General features: G+C 45.3%; 1 protein-coding gene and 1 long non-coding RNA gene across 2 annotated transcripts; both read right to left on the bottom strand.

Annotated features, from left to right (window-relative positions):
- Positions 1-505: 505 nt before the first annotated feature.
- LOC109427388 (uncharacterized) lies at positions 506-10,690 on the bottom strand. Its single transcript, XR_003899081.2, has 4 exons — positions 10,462-10,690; positions 9,889-10,387; positions 9,329-9,820; positions 506-1,584 (listed from the first exon to the last, which is right to left on the bottom strand). It is a non-coding gene; the product is annotated as an uncharacterized LOC109427388 (long non-coding RNA).
- A 4,885-nt stretch (positions 10,691-15,575) lies between these two features.
- Positions 15,576-17,081, bottom strand: LOC109408026 (2-aminoethanethiol dioxygenase). The gene has a single exon (XM_019681252.3). The coding sequence runs from the start codon at positions 16,802-16,804 to the stop codon at positions 16,076-16,078; it is 729 nt and encodes a 242-aa protein (XP_019536797.3). The 5' UTR covers positions 16,805-17,081; the 3' UTR covers positions 15,576-16,075.
- Positions 17,082-17,659: the final 578 nt, after the last annotated feature.

The following is a 17,659-nucleotide window of genomic DNA, read 5'->3' as shown; positions in this document are numbered from 1 at the left end:
GGTGGCTTATTGGGCCTACGCCAACACTCCTGTCTCGCCGGAGGGCCATCGTGCCAGTTCTGTTTAACGTCCCAACCAACACTGGGACGACCACGCTGATGGGGCTACCACCTTGGATCTAGCTGGGCGTGGTGCAGCGTTTCTTACTCAGCCGCTGGATGCCAGAACAGACGCTGTTTGAGCCGCACCTCCTTGGTGAACAGACACTCGGATCGTACCTCCTCAATCTAGCTGAAGTCAGAAGGACAACAGTACCCAGGCTGCACTACCAGCTAAGCACACAACTCTTAGCTGGCGGTCTTTGTCATCGCTTGACCCGTGGAAGCATGAGGTAGGAACTTGTGAGGACCAGAGCAGTATTGGACGCTCTCCTTATCGACTCACCGTTTTGCAGCCCCCCGCCGGAAAGAATTCACTTCGAATTGTTTCCGCGCGTATTTTGATCTGTTTGAGTCGCTACAAAGTTGAAGTGCGCTAAGAATGATTCAATCGCTGTTTTTGGACATCCAATTACATTGCGTTTTCCCCTTTTTCTAAGAATTTCGTCTATTTGTAAGAAATACTAGAACTATACTGCCCCCACTCGCAAAACAGTCCCATATGAATAGGAAACCCAGCAAAGATGGGACTGTTATGCGAGTGGCGGCAGTATAGTTCCTTGTCGATATTTTCTACGATCAGGAGTGTACTGTTTTTTCGGGATTTGTGGGATTTTTTTTAGTTCTTCCTAATGATTTTATTTCCAAAAGTACCATCGTAAGTTTTTTATCCGAAAGCTTTTCCTTAGGAATTCAATCCAAAAGTTACCAGTAGGAATTATTCTTCTAGGGGTTCTGCCTGGAGATCTACCAGGAGTTCTGCTTGCCAATATTCGTCCATTTTTTCTTCCTATTTTCCTCTAAGTATTTTAACTTTATATTTTTTTTCAAAATAGTTATTCCTGGGGATTTTTGCTGGAGTACCTGCTGGGATGTGATTTTTCCATAGGATCCTCCTGAATGCTCTTTCTGAGGATTCTGAGAAGTTCTAGTTTTTCAAGAAGTTCTTCCTAGGGATTTATCTTTAGGAGCCCTGGGCATTTTTCGCTAGATTTTCCTCCTGAGAAGTTTATTCTGAGATTTTTCCCTTTTTTTTCGTTGAGGAGTTACACTACTTTTGGTCATTTTTCATAGCATTCATTTATTTATTTAGTATTACATTTTACAATAAAACTGATTCAACAATTCCTCCGCGTTCTACATTTGCCAGATAGTTCTGCACCTGATCTTGCATGCTACCCTCCAGGTCTCCTTGTACTTTACGGATCTCTTGCGAACACCAGCTTTGTAGGCTTGTTGTCCGGCATTCTCACGACATGCCCTGCCCATCGTTTCATTCCAGCTTTCGCCGCCTCATATAGTTCTACTGCACACCGCCAACGGTTGTTCTTAGCACCCGACGCTCGAACACTTGCTATCCTCCTTGAGCATAGTCCAGATCTCATGCCCGTAGAATACCACCAGTCCTATCAGGGTCCTGTACATGGTGTATTTAGTGCGGGAGTGAATATTTTTTATAGCACTGGAAGACGGCTGCGCTGTCACTCTTAAATATACGAACATTCATTAGCATTGTTTTAATAAATACTTTGCAATTCCTCTAAATGTTTTTTTTTGCAAAAGATACTCTAAGGGGTTCTAATAAATAAGTTTAACGGGTGTTCTTTTAAAGGATTTTTTATATAGGGAGTTCCTCGGAAATTTCTCCACGACATCCTCTGGAATTCCTCCAGAAGTTCCTCGGGAATTCCTCGAGAAGTTTATCGGGAATTCCTCCAGGAGTTCCTGAAATAGTTCCTCGGGAATTCTTGCTGGAGTTTATCGGGAATTTCTTCAAGAGTTCCTCGGGAATTTCTCCAGAAGTTCTTCGGGAATTCCTCCTAAAGTTCTTCAAAGAGTTTCTCGCGAAGTCTTCAATAAGTTCCTCGGGAATTCCTCCGGGAACTCCTCGGGAATAAATCCAGGATTTCATTGGAGATTCCTCGGGATTTCCTCGGGAAATCCTCCACGAGATCCTCGGGAATTCATCCAGAAGATCTTAAAAGATGTTGGAAGGGGAATGGCGTTCAGTCTTTGGAGGAATAACGCAAAAACGGATTCTTAAGCTTAAGAATCCGTTTTTGAGTTATTCCTCCAAAGACTAAACGCCATTCCCCTTCCAACATAATCACCAACAGTCGAAATTCGAAGAAAGGATCTTAATAGAGTTCCTCGAGAATTCCTCTAGGAGTTCCTCGGGAATTTCTCAAAAAGTTTATCGGGAATTCCTTAAGAAGTTCCTCGGAAATTCTTTCAGGAGTTCCTCGGAAGTTCCTTCAGGAATTCCTACAGGAGTTCCTCGGGAATTCCTTAAGAAGTTCCTCGGAAATTCTTTCAGGAGTTCCTCGGAAATTCCTTCAGGAGTTCCTCGGGAATTCCTTCAGGAGTTCCTCGGGAATTCCTTCAGGAGTTCCTCGGGAATTCCTTCAGGAGTTCCTCGGGAATTCCTTCAGGAGTTCCTCGGGAATTCCTTCAGGAGTTCCTCGGGAATTCCTTCAGGAGTTCCTCGGGAATTCCTTCAGGAGTTCCTCGGGAATTCCTTCAGGAGTTCCTCGGGAATTCCTTCAGGAGTTCCTCGGGAATTCCTTCAGGAGTTTCTCGGGAATTCCTTCAGGAGTTCCTCGGGAATTCCTTCAGGAGTTTCTCGGGAATTCCTTCAGGAGTTCCTCGGGAATTCCTTCAGGAGTTCCTCGGGAATTCCTTCAGGAGTTCCTCGGGAATTCCTTCAGGAGTTCCTCGGGAATTCCTTCAGGAGTTCCTAGGGAATTCCTTCAGGAGTTCCTCGGAAATTGCTTCAGAAGTTCCTCGGAAATTGCTTTAGGAGTTCCTCGGGAATTCCTTCAGGAATTCCTTCAGGAGTTCCTTGGGAATTCCTTCAGGAGTTCCTCGGGAATTCCTTCAGGAGTTCCTCGGGAATTCCTTCAGGAGTTCCTCGGGAATTCCTTCAGGAGTTCCTCGGGAATTCCTTCAGGAGTTCCTCGGGAATTCCTTCAGGAGTTCCTCGGGAATTCCTTCAGGAGTTCCTCGGGAATTCCTTCAGGAGTTCCTCGGGAATTCCTTCAGGAGTTCCTTCAGGAGTTCCTCGGGAATTCCTTCAGGAGTTCCTCGGGAATTCCTTCAGGAGTTCCTCCAGGTGTTCCTCGGGAATTTATCCAGGAGATCGTTAAAGAGCTCCTCGAGAATTCCACCAGGAGTTCCTCGGTAATTTCTCCTGAGTTTCCTCGGGAAATCCTCCAGGAGTTCCTCGAGAATTCCTCCAGGTGTTCCTCGGGAATTCTTCCAGGAGATCTTAAAAGAGTTCCTCGTGAATTCTTCCAGGAGTTCCTCGGGAATTCCTCCAGGAGTTCCTCGTGAATTCCTTAAGAATTTCCTCGTGAATTCCCTGAGCAGTTCACTTAAGAGTTCATCGGGAATTCCTCCAGGAGATCCTTCGGTATACCTCCAGGCGATCCTCGGGTATTCCTGCAGGAGTTTCTTGAAAATTCCTGCAGGAGTTTGTAAAAGAGTTGTCCGGGAATTCCTCCAGGAGTGCCTCGGGAGTTCCTCCAGGAGATCTTAAAAGAATACCTCGTGCATTCTTCCAGGAGTTCCTCGGGAATTCCTTTAGGAGTTTCTCGGGAATTCCTTCAGAATTTCCTCGTGAATTCCCTCTGCAGTTCACTTAGGAGTTCATCGGGAATTCCTCCAGGAGATCCTTGGGGTATTCCTGCAGGAGTTCCTTGAAAATTCCTGCAGGAGTTCCTTGAAAATTCCTGCAGGAGTTCCTCGAAAATTTCTTCACGTTTTCCTATGGAATTCCTCCAGGACTTTCTCGGGAATTCCTCGAGGAGTTCCTCGAGAATTTCTCCAGGAGTTCCTCGGGAATTTCTCCTGCAGTTCCTCGGGAAGTCCTCCAGGAGTTCCTCGGGAATTTCTCCAGGAGTTTCTCGGGAATTTCTCCAAGAGTTCGTAAAAGAGTTTCCCGGGAATTCCTCGAGGAGTGCCTCGGGAGTTCCTCCAGGAGATCTTAAAAAAGTTCCTCGTGAATTATTCCAGGAGTTCCTCGAGAATTGCTCCTGGAGTTCCTCGGGAATTCCTTCAGAATTTCCTCGCGAATTCCCTCAGCAGTTCACTTCAGAGTTCATCGGGAATTTCAACAGGAGTTCCTTGGGAATTCCTCTTGAAGTTTCTTGGAAAATTCCTTCAGGAGTTCCTCGGAAATTCCTCCAGGACTCCTGGAGCAATTCCCGAGGAACTCCTAGAGGAATTCCTTAGAAAAACGTGGAGAAGTTTCCGAGGATCTCCTGCAGGAATTTTCAAGGAACTCCTGCAGGAATACCCAAGGATCGCCTGGAGGTATACCCGAAGATCTCCTGGAGGAATTCCCGAGGAACTCCTGAAGGAATTCCCGAGGAACTCCTGAAGGAATTCCCGAGGATCTCCAGAAGGAATTCCCGAGGAACTCCTGAAGGAATTCCCGAGGAACTACTGAAAAAATTCCCGAGGAACTCCTGAAGGAATTCCCGAGGAACTCCTGAAGGAATTCCCGAGGAACTCCTGAAGGAATTCCCGAGGAACTCCTGAAGGAATTCCCGAGGAACTCCTGAAGGAATTCCCGAGGAACTCCTGAAGGAATTCCCGAGGAACTCCTGAAGGAATTCCCGAGGAACTCCTGAAGGAATTCCCGAGGAACTCCTGAAGGAATTCCCGAGGAACTCCTGAAGGAATTCCCGAGGAACTCCTGAAGGAATTCCCGAGGAACTCCTGAAGGAATTCCCGAGGAACTCCTGAAGGAATTCCCGAGGAACTCCTGAAGGAATTCCCGAGGAACTCCTGAAGGAATTCCCGAGGAACTCCTGAAGGAATTCCCGAGGAACTCCTGAAGGAATTCCCGAGGAACTCCTGAAGGAATTCCCGAGGAACTCCTGAAGGAATTCCCGAGAAACTCCTGAAGGAATTCCCGAGGAACTCCTGAAGGAATTCCCGAGAAACTCCTGAAGGAATTCCCGAGGAACTCCTGAAGGAATTCCCGAGGAACTCCTGAAGGAATTCCCGAGGAACTCCTGGGGGAATTTCCGAGGAACTCCTGGGGGAATTTCCGAGGAACTCCTGGAGGTATTCCCGAGGATCTCCTGGAGGAATTCGCGAGGAACCCCAGGAGGAATTTTCGAGGAACTCCTGGAGAAATTCCTGAAGAGTTCTTGGAGGAATTCCCGCGGAGCTCCTGGAGGAATTCCCGAATATCTCCTGGAGGAATTCGCGAGGAACTCCTGGAGGAATTTTCGAGGAACTCCTGGAGGAATTTTCGAGGAACTCCTGGAGGAATTTCCGTGCAATTTCTCGGGAAATTTCCGAGGAACACCTATGCAGATTCCTGAGGAACTGCTGAAGGAATTCTCGTACAATTTCTGGAGGTATTCCCGAAGAACTCCTGGAGGAATTTCGAGGAACTCGTGGAGAAATTGAGCATGAGCATGAGCATGATTGACCGCCCGCGGTTGCTCCTCTGTTATTGCAAGGACAACTGCATTTACACAATGAACCAAAAGATGATGCTTGGGACTAGCATTCTCCTCATTGTGTAAATGCTGGAATCCCAATACTTTTCAATAAGCAATACCAGCGCCGGCCGCGTCCGAATGCAGGTCAATTGAGGATAGGGAAGGAAGTGATGACGTGAATCTCGCTTAGGCCAATAACCGAGGAATTCTCTGCGTTACTACGAGAAATCACTAGGAGCTTGGACATGGGAAGGGAAGATGTATTAGAGATTTTGTTTTGGTAAACAAATTGCTACAATTACCGGACCGATTCTTGTTTTGTTTTGCGATAACGATGCACACGCAAAAAATCCCCGTTGAAATCGTTCTCACATTCGCGTCATTTTCAGGGAATATTAACAGTGTTAAAGGGAACTTCCATAAATTACGAAACGCTTTAAGGGGGGGAAGAGGTGGCTTTGTCAACCCATAAAAAATTTCAGAGGTCTCATACAAAAAGTGTGACAAAGGGGGGGGAGGGGGGGGGGGGTTGTTAGCTGGATTTTTTTATGACGTAATTTATGGATAGTCCCTAAGGGGTTGAGCACTTTTTCACGCGAAAACAAGCTAAAAAGAAAATCCTATCGCGCGTCTCCACTTCACTGGGAAGCAGAAGTCTTTAGTCCATTCCACACAAAAATGAACTGAACGCGACATTTAGTCTAGCTTAAACTGTCTTAGGAATGATTTTTAGTGAAGGTATTTTTGAGACAGGACGCAGTTCGGTAGGTGACATCATTATCGAAAAAAAATATCTGAATCTGAAAAAATCTCAAACAAAAAAGAAAGTTACTAAAAAAATCGTAAAACAAAGTCAATGAAAACTGATTTTTCTTTCGTACCCCGACATTACGAATCTAGGCGGACAACGCGGAGAACGTTGTTTACTTGTAATTGAATGTGTTAAAAATGTAAAATATTAGAGAAAAACAATGGAAACGAAAGTCTACTATACGACACAAGCCAAAAGTAATTCTACATCTAATTTATTTTTGAAAGAGGGGAAACGTTGGAACTTTCTCACCAAATCACCAGCTCAAAATGACCGCATTTTCTTCACTCCGGTAGTTTATACGGACGCTTCATTTGCACTGACATCAGTGCTACTAATGCAGGAGCCCGGAAATACAAACACTTTTTTGCACACGCGAACAGGCACTGGATTTTTTAGACAGGAACACCATTTTATAAAATCAAAATGAAATTAAATTTAACGCAAACGAAATCTTCAGAAAGGCCGTTCAACAATCTGAAACGAGAGCCGATATGAAAACGTCAAGTGCAGCAAAAACACGTCCGTACGCCACCACAGCTTGCTACGATCTCTTCGAGGAACTCGTGGAGAAATTCCCGAAGAAGTCCTGGAGGAACTCGAATTCCTTGAAAAACTGGCGGAGAACTCTTGGAGAAATTCCTGAAGAACTTTTGAAGGCATTCTCTAGGAATTTTCTAGGAATTCCTCGAGAAATTTCCGAGGACCTCCTGGTGGAATTCCCGTGAAGCTTTTGGTGGTACTCCTGAGGAACTCTTGGAGGAATTTCAGAAGAATTTCTTAAGGAATTCCAAGACCTTCTGTATGAATTTTCGATCATCTCTCGGGAAACTTCCTAAGAAACTCCTGGAAAAAATCCCAACGAACTTTAAGAAGAATTTCTTGGGAAATTCCTGGAGAACTTCCCGATAAACTCCTGGAGGAATTTCTGAGAAACTACTGGAGGAATTTCCAAGGAACTCCTGGATAAATTTCCGAGGAACTCCTGGAGAAATTGCGGAGGAACCCCTGAAGCAATTTCCGTTAAATGCTTGGCGGAATTACCGAGAAACTCCTGGAGAAATTTTCATGGGGCACGTGGAGGAATTTCCAAGGAACTTCTGGAGAAATTCCCGAGGAAATCCTGGAGGAATTTCCATAGAATTCCTGGAGGATTTTTCGAGGAACTCCTATGGATGATCCAAAAAACTTCTGGAGGAATCCCAGTGCAATTTCTGGAGGAATTTCCGCGGAACTTCTGGAGGAATTTCCGAGGAACTCCTGGAGGAATTTCCGAGGAACTCCTGGAGGAACTTCCGATGACCTTCTGGAGGAATTTCCGAGGAGTTCCTGTAGGAATTCTCGAGATTTTTCTGGAAAAAAATCCGAGGAACTCCTGAAGGAATTCCCGAGGAACTCCTGGAGGAATTCCCGAGGAACTGCTGGAGAAATTCCCGAGGAACTCCTGAAGGATTTTTTGAGGACCTCCTGACGGAATTCTCGTGGAGATTCTGGAGCTTTTCCCAAGGAACTCCTGGAGGCATTAAGAGGAACTCCTGGAGGAATTCTTGATCAACTCCCGGAAAAAAAACCGAGGAACTCCTGCAAGATACTCCGAATAATTTCTGAAGAAATACCCAAGGGACTTCTGAAAGAAATACCTGGGAAACTCCTGTGAAAATTGCCGAGAAACTCCTGAAGGAATTGCCGAGGAAGCAATTCCCGAGGAATTCCTGGAGGAACTCTCGAGGAATTCCTGGAAGAGGTCTCAAGAAACTCCTGGTGGTATTCCATTGAAACTCCTGGAGGAATTCTGAGGAACTTCTGGAAAAAAATACCGATGAAATCTTGTAGAAATTTCCAGGGAACTCCTGGAAGCAGAATCCAGATGGAATCCTCAGGAGGCATTCTTGGGAAGAATTCTCAGCATGGAATCCTGAGGAATTCCTGAATAAATCCTCAGGAAGAATTCCTGCAAGAATTCTCATGAGGAATTCCTGTTGGAATCCTCCAAGGAATTCTTGGAGGTCTTCTTGGAAAAATCCTCAACAGGGAATCCTAATGAATTCCTGGAGGAATCCTCAGTAGCAATTCCTGGAGGAATCGTCAGCAGGAATTCCTGGAAAAATCCTCAGAGGAATTCCTTGAGGAATACCCAGCAAGACTTCCTGGAGGAATTCTTAGACGAATCCTGGATGGAATCCTGAGGAATTGCCGGAGGAATTCTCAGCTGGGATTCCTGGAGGAATTTTTGGAGGATTTTTCGGAAGATATTCCTTGAGGATTCCTCTGGAGGATTCTTCAGAAGGATATCCTGGAGGCACTTCTGGACGAAGAAACTGCTTGAGGAATCCTCACAGGGAATCCCTGGAGGAGTCCGCAGAGGGAACCTGCTGGGGAATCCTTAGTCAAAACTTGCGGAGGAATCCTCAGAGGGAACTCTTCGAGATATCCTCAGAGGACACTTTTGGAGAAATCCTCAAAATGAACTCCAGGAGAAAATCCCTTGAATGAACTCCAGGAGGAATTTCTAGAGGGAACTCCTGACGGAATCTCCAGAAAAAAATACCTTTTGGAACATTATCCACGAGAACTCCTGGATGCATCCCCCAATCAAACTCCTGGATGAATGCCCAGAAGTGCTTCTGGTGGAATCCATAGAGGAAGTCCAGGAAGCATCCCTACAATGATCTCGTAGATATTATAAAACTGAGGAGAAACCCCTACAATATACTCTAGGAATAATCCCAGAAACGATCTCCTGGAGGAAACCCTAGAATAAACACTATGAGGAAACTACAAAAGAAACTACTGTACGAATCCCCAGAGGGATCTCCTGCAGAAATCCCCAGAGGGAACTCCTGGAGGAATTCTCAATCTTTTAGATTGGATTAGTTAGAAGCGCATATTTATATTACATCTCTTCGCTTACACGAATAATGAGTATATTGTAAATAGGAAAGGTATATTAAACTACTCACCATCACAAGTCGATTTATACAGCATCTGGATCGTTTTGTCGCGATGCTAGTTCCATATAAAAAGCTAGTTCCGCTGGGGAACATCCCGTGTCCATGTTGTGCAGGCCTTGTCCCGTTGAAACTCGTCAATATTTTTCAGTCAACTTTTTTCAACAGCTTTGTCAGCGGATATCATTTTGTGCAAAATAGTCCGCAGTTTGGAGGGGTATTTAACCAATTCGATAAAGTCGTCAATCGAGTCGGTCGAAAGCCGGTGTCACACGCACCGGTGAAATTGGATTCCATGCGTTTCGGGATACCGTTGGAACGAAATGACAGCCATCGTTCGAGCTCGCTCGAATCATGGTGCACCGTCGTCATGTTCCCGTTTGCCATCTGTGCTACCCGCCACGTAATTAGTTTGCCGGCGCCGATCTTGGATCCGAAACCGATGGAAGTAATTGGAAGGCATCTGCAGAATTTTGGTGACTGCTTCTCCAGTTTAAATTAGAGCTAAAAGAAGCAAAAAGAATGCCTACATGAAACCATAAGCAGATTGGGGGAAGCTGTATGATAATTACCAATTCCTCTAGAAATTTTGTTGCGGACTGCTTTAGAAATTGAAATAGGTGTTAGATAACTAACACCTTCCGTGGTTCTGACGCCGTGTAGACTCCGAGCAATGGTCCTGCTTGCGTCATCCAATGTTCGCTGTTGTCCGTGCTCCAAGGGTGGATCCGACAGCGAAGTAGTAGTATAGATGCGGACTCCCAATGGGCGTATTGTAGTTCAATTGCGTCGTCGGGACATAAAAACCAGCCTTTTGAAGCGAAGCCTTGGTGCGCCGCTGCTCGATGACCCAGAGTTGATCGATGTTTATTAATTTCAGCGATCCACTGAGCACAAGCTGAGCTGTGCCGTTACTTTCACTTGTCCTCCTGGGTCGAAGCATTTTTGGCGACCGCTTTCAATCGAATTTTTCAGCATGTACCATAGTTCCTGGAACCACGAACACCGGACGGTCAGGTACGGGTTTGGGTGGTTTGAGCAGCAGCAACATGCAGACATCGGATGGCACACCTGAAATGCATTTAAATATGTTAATTTAACGCCCTTTTTTATGTAAACCGATAACTTTTATAAAAATAACTTACTTTTGAATAATTATTAAACAACGAATGATCAATTGCAGCACCAAAAAACGAAACGAATGAACCGATCAGACAAAATATTTTCTCTGGGACCGTTGTAAACACGTAAACAAACGTCAAAGTTATTTGTGGAGAGATGAGGAGAACAGTCGGCGGAAAAATTTTCCGAGTTGATTCCCGTGCCAAATCCCGCGCGCAAATCCCGTGGCAAATTTTCCGAACTGTAAACAAGCCTTTAAGCCCAAAAACGCTGGTGGCAATATAGTTGCCACTGCCCGTTTAGGGTACTTTTCTTCTTTTGACTTCGACAAAAAGCCGGAAAAGAGACTTTAGAGTGGATTAGGGCTTAACCCATAATATAAACTGTGTAGTTCAGCTCATGTCAACCCATAATTTGATTATTTCTTAAAATATTTACCAAATCTATGATTTTTCAATAAGTTTTAGCTAATTTTTTCACGCGGTCAAATTTTTGCCATTTTTGAGACTACAAATGGCTCCCAAATTGTTCTTAAAGCTTTGTTTAGTACCAAAAAAAATACCAGACGTTGTTAGTAATCCCAACTTTACGTAAACCAAAAAAAAAAAGTTCGAAATAAATTGTTATAAAATAGAAAAAAAAAAATACAAACAGTAGGTGGCAATATTAGAATAACTAGCCACAGAAGCCCAATGTCGTGACTATTCGTGTGACTAACATCTAGTTTGCCACGACCTTACAGCGTCAGTAGCGGTCCTAGAAGTGTCAAATAAATTTTGTTTACCAGAACAAAAGATCCTCTACAAGCTGGACACTTTTAAAGATTCAATTATTACAGTTCAAGTAATTTGGGCTGCAAAACGGTGAGTCGATAAGGAGAGCATCCAACATAGCTCTGGTCCTCACAAGTTCCTACCTCATGCTTCCACGGGTCAAACGATGACAAAGACCGCCAGCTAAGAGTTGTGTGCTTAGCTGGTAGTGCAGCCTGGGCACTGTTGTCCTTCTGACTTCAGCTAGATTGAGGAGGTACGATCCGAGCGTCTGTTCACCAAGGAGGTGCGGCTCAAACAGCGTCTGTTCTGGCATCCAGCGGCTGAGTATGAAATGCTGTATTGCGTCAGCTATACCTAAGAAGGCAGCCCCTTCAACGCAATGTAGGCAGCGCGGCCCCGGTAAGGTAGCCTGCTGAAAACCTTCAAACACCCAGAAAAGCAATAGTAGAGTAAACGGATTGATTCAACGGCAACAGACCCGGCAACGAATAAAGGACAACGATTGGAAAGTCGGATCTTGGAACGTGAGAACTTTGAATGAACCCGCACGTGTTGGGCTCCTGGCTCGTGAACTGCGTAATGTCGGCGTTAATGTGGCCGCTATCCAGGAGATACGCTGGCCCAAAACTGGAGAACGCGAATTCCGAGCGGTGGATCCCATCGCCAACACTTCATTCAAGTACCACATCTACTACAGCGGCGGCGATAAGGCAGAACGTGGAGTTGGCTTTATAGTGATCGGGAAGCAGATGAAACGAGTTATTCGGTGGAAGCCGATAAGCGACCGAATCTGTGTGTTGAGGATGAAGGGCAAGTTCTTCAACTACAGCCTGATCAGCATCTATGCGCCAACGAACGACAAACCCGATGACATGAAGGATGAGTTCTATGAGAGCCTTGATAAGGCCTACGGAGAGTGTCCAAAACAAGATGTCAAAATAGTCATCGGAGATGCAAATGCGCAGATCGGCAGAGAAAGTTTCTTTCGGCCTGTCATTGGAACGGAAAGCCTTCATTCTGTTACCAATGATAATGGTCTGCGCCTTGTGACATTCGCTGCTGCTAGAGGGATGGCAATCAGCAGTACCTACTTCGCACGTAAGAATATCCGAAAACACACCTGGCGACACCCGAGTGGTGACACTTGCTCCCAGATAGACCACGTGCTGGTCGACGGGCGACATTTCTCGGACGTCATAGATGTGAGGTCCTACAGAGGCCCGAACATCGACTCGGATCATTATCTTGTAGCCGCTAAAATTCGGGCGCGATTATCCAGCGTCACGAGTTCAAGAAACAACAGGACGATGCGTTTCAATATCCAGCGCTTGTCAGCCGAAGGGGTTGCTGCACAGTACCATCAGAAGCTAGACGAGAGGATAGGAGAGACCAACGGATCTGGAGATGTCAACAGCTTGTGGGGAAGTATCCACGAAGCAGTGACAACAACAGCGCAAGAGGTGATTGGTACCGCTCAGCGACGCCAACGTAATGGTTGGTTTGACGAGGACTGCCAACGAGCGACGAACGAAAAGAATGCCGCCAGAAGTCGAATGCTAGTGGCCGGTACCCGGCAGAACAGAGAGCGGTACAGGCACCGACAAACCGACGTGACACTCTGTTTCCAAAATTGGCAAGAAATTCTAACCTCAAACCGTTTAAAAATCGTAACTCGTTCTGTCATTTTCGTCTTTTGACAAAAGAAACCTTGAAGAAGATGACATAAAACAGCGCGAAAATTTCCAGCTGATCAATGTAAACATCACATACACTCTTATTTCTATCTCACCAATAGAAGATACAATCAACCATGCAATGGAGCTATTCAAAGAAATCCTTCGATATATGAAGCAAAATAGTCAATAAGTCCGAAATCAAATATCCCAAATATAAAAACTTTCACCGGATGAAATTTAATTTCAACGTTCATAACGAAATGTCTTCTTATTGCGGAAAACATTCAATGTAGGTTATTACTTCAAAATGTGTAAAATAATTTGACAATGTAAAGTTCCTGTACGCACGCACACATAAAGAGGAAGCTGTATAAATCATCGAACAGATGGAGCTAGTGATTAAAAGGAGAACTTATTTGCCAAGAAAAATTGGAAAAGTTGTATGAGCTGGCACGTCGGTTTGTCGGTGGTACAGGGTTGCAAGAGCAGAAGAGAAACGAATCCACCGCAGGAAAAAACGGCAACACGAAGAGAGTGTTATTGCTGAAGCGCAGGAAAGTATGGACAGGAACGATATGCGGAGATTTTATGCAACTGTCAATGGCGCGCGACACAAGACTGCGCCAGTGCCCGCCATGTGCAATGACCGGGAAGGAAATTTGCTGACAGACAAAACAATGGTGGCAGCCAGGTGGAAGGAGCACTTCGAAGATTTGTTGAATGGTAGCAGCGAAGGAGCACCCAGGAACAGGATAAACATAATGGATGACAGTCAAGCAGTGGAACCTCCAACACTGGATGAGGTTAAAAAGGCCCTTAAGGAGCTGAAAAACAGCAAGGCTGCTGGGAAGGACGAGATCCCGGTCGAACTTCTTAAGCACGGAAGCGAGCAGCTACATCAATCAATCCATCAGATTATTATAAAGATTTGGGAGGATGAAGAATTGCCCACTAGTTGGTTGGATGGCCTCATATGCCCAATCTACAAGAAAGGGCACAGACTGGAGTGTGCCAATTACAGAGGGATTACCCTTTTAAATTCGGCGTATAAGATACTGTCGCGTGTCCTGTTCAACAGACTGCGACCTCTTGAGGAGTCCTTCGTCGGCGAATACCAGGCTGGTTTTCGTGAGGGCCGATCAACGACGGATCAAATGTTTACCCTGCGGATGATCCTAGATAAATTTCGGGAATATAACTTGCAGACTCACCATCTGTTCATTGATTTTAAAGCAGCGTACGATTCAGTGAAAACAAATGAGCTTTGGCAGATAATGTCAGAACATGGTTTTCCGGCGAAACTAATTAGGCTGATACGCGCAACGCTGGATGGATCAAAATCAAGTATTCGGATCGCGGACGAAGTGTCTACGTCGTTTGTGACCTTGGATGGATTGAAGCAGTGGGATGCTCTTTCAAATTTATTGTTCAACATTGCACTCGAAGGAGCGATTAGGAGGTCAGGCGTGCAGAGGAATGGCTCTATCATCACACGGTCGCACATGCTCCTCGGTTTTGCGGACGATATTGATCTCATCGGCATCGATCGTAGGGCAGTGGAGGAAGCTTATGCTCCTCTGAAGAGAGAGACAGCGAGGATAGGCTTGACGATTAACTCTACCAAGACGAAGTACATGATAGCGGGTAGAGACAGAAGCAGGCCTAGTGGTGTTAGTGCTGAGGTAGTGATTGATGGGGAAGTGTTTGAAGTTGTTGAAGAATTTGTTTATCTTGGAACACTTGTGACATGTGACAATGACGTTTCCCGTGAAGTGAAAAGGCGTATTGCAGCTGCGAATAGGGCCTTTTACGGATTGCGTAGCCAGCTTAGGTCCCGTAACTTGCAAACGCAAACAAAATTCGCTCTGTATAAGACGCTGATTCTTCCGGTTGCCCTCTACGGTCACGAAGCGTGGACGTTAAAGGAGGTTGACCGAAAAGCTTTTGGAGTTTTTGAGCGCAAAGTGCTGCGGACAATTCTCGGTGGGAAACAAGAAAATGGAGTGTGGCGCAGACGCATGAATCACGAGTTGTACCAAGTGTACGAAGATGCAAATATTGTGAAACGTATAAAATACGGCAGACTTCAGTGGGCTGGACACGTAGTGCGAATGTCGGAAGAAAGAATAGCGAAAACAATATTCAGCAGAGAACCTGGTAGAGGTAGGCGGCTTCGTGGGCGGCCGCGAACTCGCTGGCTGCACGCGGTTGAAGAAGATCTACGATCCCTACACGTTCGGGGAAACTGGAGGAACATCGCCCAAGACCGACGAAGATGGTGCTCTACTATACGCTTGGCATTGGAGTAAAGTTACTTTGTAGCCAACAAGGTATCAAGGTAGGTAATTAATTTAATTAAATAAGAAATGTGACTACAGCGCCATTGGAGTTCTAGTGTATTTCTATTGTGGCAATATAGTTGCCACTGCCTTATAAAGGGTTAAAAGATGGTGCGTAAGAACAGCATGGATGCCTAGATGATTATTGTCGTAACCGTTGAAACACAACCGTTGCGCGTGGATATCATGGGCGTGCATATGGATGGCCACCTCCATCTCCCCACCCTGTGCACGCTAATGCTTTTTTCCACTGTGCAATGGTGGGTGCCACAAACAGTCCTAAACAAAATGCGTTGTATGGAATTTGTTCACATACAAATGAAAGTCAGCAAACATTTCATTCGGGTAACTTTTATACTTAAATCATAAGTAACTCTATTTTATTTTCAACTCAGTACATGTTATACAATTAACAATCTTTGTCGGCGAGTTTACAAACTTAAAACCAAGAGAGGAGCGAAAATACTAGATATGACGAAGGGGTCAAACACAATCGCCTACAATCGACAATTTCAGCGTTCGAATAACGAATGAAATGTTATTCAGTTACCTAGTCGGAGAAAATCACTACAAACCACATTTACTCTGCTGGTCAACCAGGTCAAAGCATACTGGGCGGTGATGCATTCAAACGCGTTTAAAATTCGCAGTTATTTAAGAAACAGAGATATCAAGTAGGCTTTGACCTTAGTTCGTTCCAAAAAATGTGTTATGACGAATGCATCAACGCCTGCTTGTACAAAGTTTTTGTATCTTTTGAAGGGGTATAGCTTTTGGACGTCATCTTTGTGCCGCCTTCCGTAAATCGTCTTCTCCAGCGCGTCTGATTCGCTTTTAATCCACACACTACTCGCTGGTAGCGCTACCTAACATAAATTCCGGGGTGTCATATTGCTCCGTATCACAGTAGTAATGGTCCGGCGTGGGAATCTTCTCCAGGACCATTCGCTTGCGGCCATCATTGGTGGCCCCATCGCCGGGAAGTAGCAGCTTTCGGTAGAAAGAGCAAGTCCGTTTGCCGTACACGGGAATGTCCGCGTTGTACGGGGGGCTCAGGATATCGAAAAATGCCGCCGGTCCCCCGATGGCCGTAATCTCGTGAAAGTTACGCTCCGTTGGCGTAAGCATAGCACATTCGGCCTTGCCGGCACTGATGACTCGCTCCTGCTCCACACTGACCAGCACGTGGCGCAGTTCGTCCCCGTTTCGTTGAATCTCCTCCCGGCGATCGATTTCCGTGAAACTTTGGATTTTAACCGAGCCACCCGCAACCACCCGCAGTAGGCCATGCATCCGGGGATGGTCGTGCAGAGGCATGGTGTAGTTCTCCCGCAGCACAAAGACCGACATCGTGAAGTAGTTGTTCTCGAAGATGTCGATGAAGGTACAGGGTGCTTTGGTCGGTTGCTGGAACGTCTCTTGGGACACCACCGCCGGGTCCAGGTTCAGATCGTCCAACGTGAGCTGGTCCATCAGGGCACGCAGATTCTGCAGGTTGCTGAGGAAACGCTCTGCATTGGCCTGCTCGAACGTAACTTTTGCTTGGCGAAAAATACGAGCAAACAGAGTGGTCATAGTAGGCTTATCACTTCGGCGGCACTCCTTGCTTTTACAGTCGACTGCGATACGGGTTCAATATCAACTGCACGGTTACTTTGATTGGCGTTTCGCAAACTCATCTAAAAGTTCATCATCCACAGCGAATCGCCCGGTTAAATGCCGATATTTTTATCAGTTTTTCATGAAATTTCCACCAAATATAAATTTAACTTTTTCGGGATAGTTTATTTTCTTTTCCTTGCCCGTGGCCGTGTGCAAGATGCAAAGCAATAAACTGACCTATCAGGAAAAAGAAGATAAGAAAAATGACAACCGTGCGATGTTGACATTTTTTGTGCCGGCTGTTTTCGCACAGGGTGATACCGAAAATTTTATTTTGGTGCAAACTATTCCATTTATCATCCAACTCGATCCAACCATTAAACTAAAATATCAACGCGAGTTACAACGGTTTTCAGGCGATTTCAAATTCGTCTTAAATGTCTGATCATTCGTTCGTAATGTTAATGTTTATTTAATAAAAATGTATTACATTTCTGGCGTACAATTTGGATAGGTCAAATCTGCATACGAATCACAGCAAACTTACGGCCTATAGGCGAGGGATATATTGCGCGTTTCGCCAGATTCTCGCGCAAAAAAGGTTTGAAAATTGCTCATAGACCGTCGCCAGTTCAACAAATCATCACAGAGAACAGACATCCAAGTCCAGTTCCGAAACTGTGTAAGGAATTTAACGGCCATTTGAAATCGGCAACACAAGTGGCAATAGCGTGGCGCTGCAATCGGTTAATTTCCCATACTAATTTAATTCACCACTTGAAATGTTTCAATTCACCACTGACTGTGGCAATATGGTGTTTGGTGGCG

The sequence above is a fragment of the Aedes albopictus genome, chromosome 2, assembly GCF_035046485.1.
Source record: "Aedes albopictus strain Foshan chromosome 2, AalbF5, whole genome shotgun sequence".
Classification (NCBI taxonomy): Eukaryota; Metazoa; Arthropoda; class Insecta; order Diptera; family Culicidae; genus Aedes; species Aedes albopictus.
The sequence above is the reverse complement of the archived record's forward strand: the minus strand, read 5'-3'. Positions and strand labels throughout refer to the sequence as shown.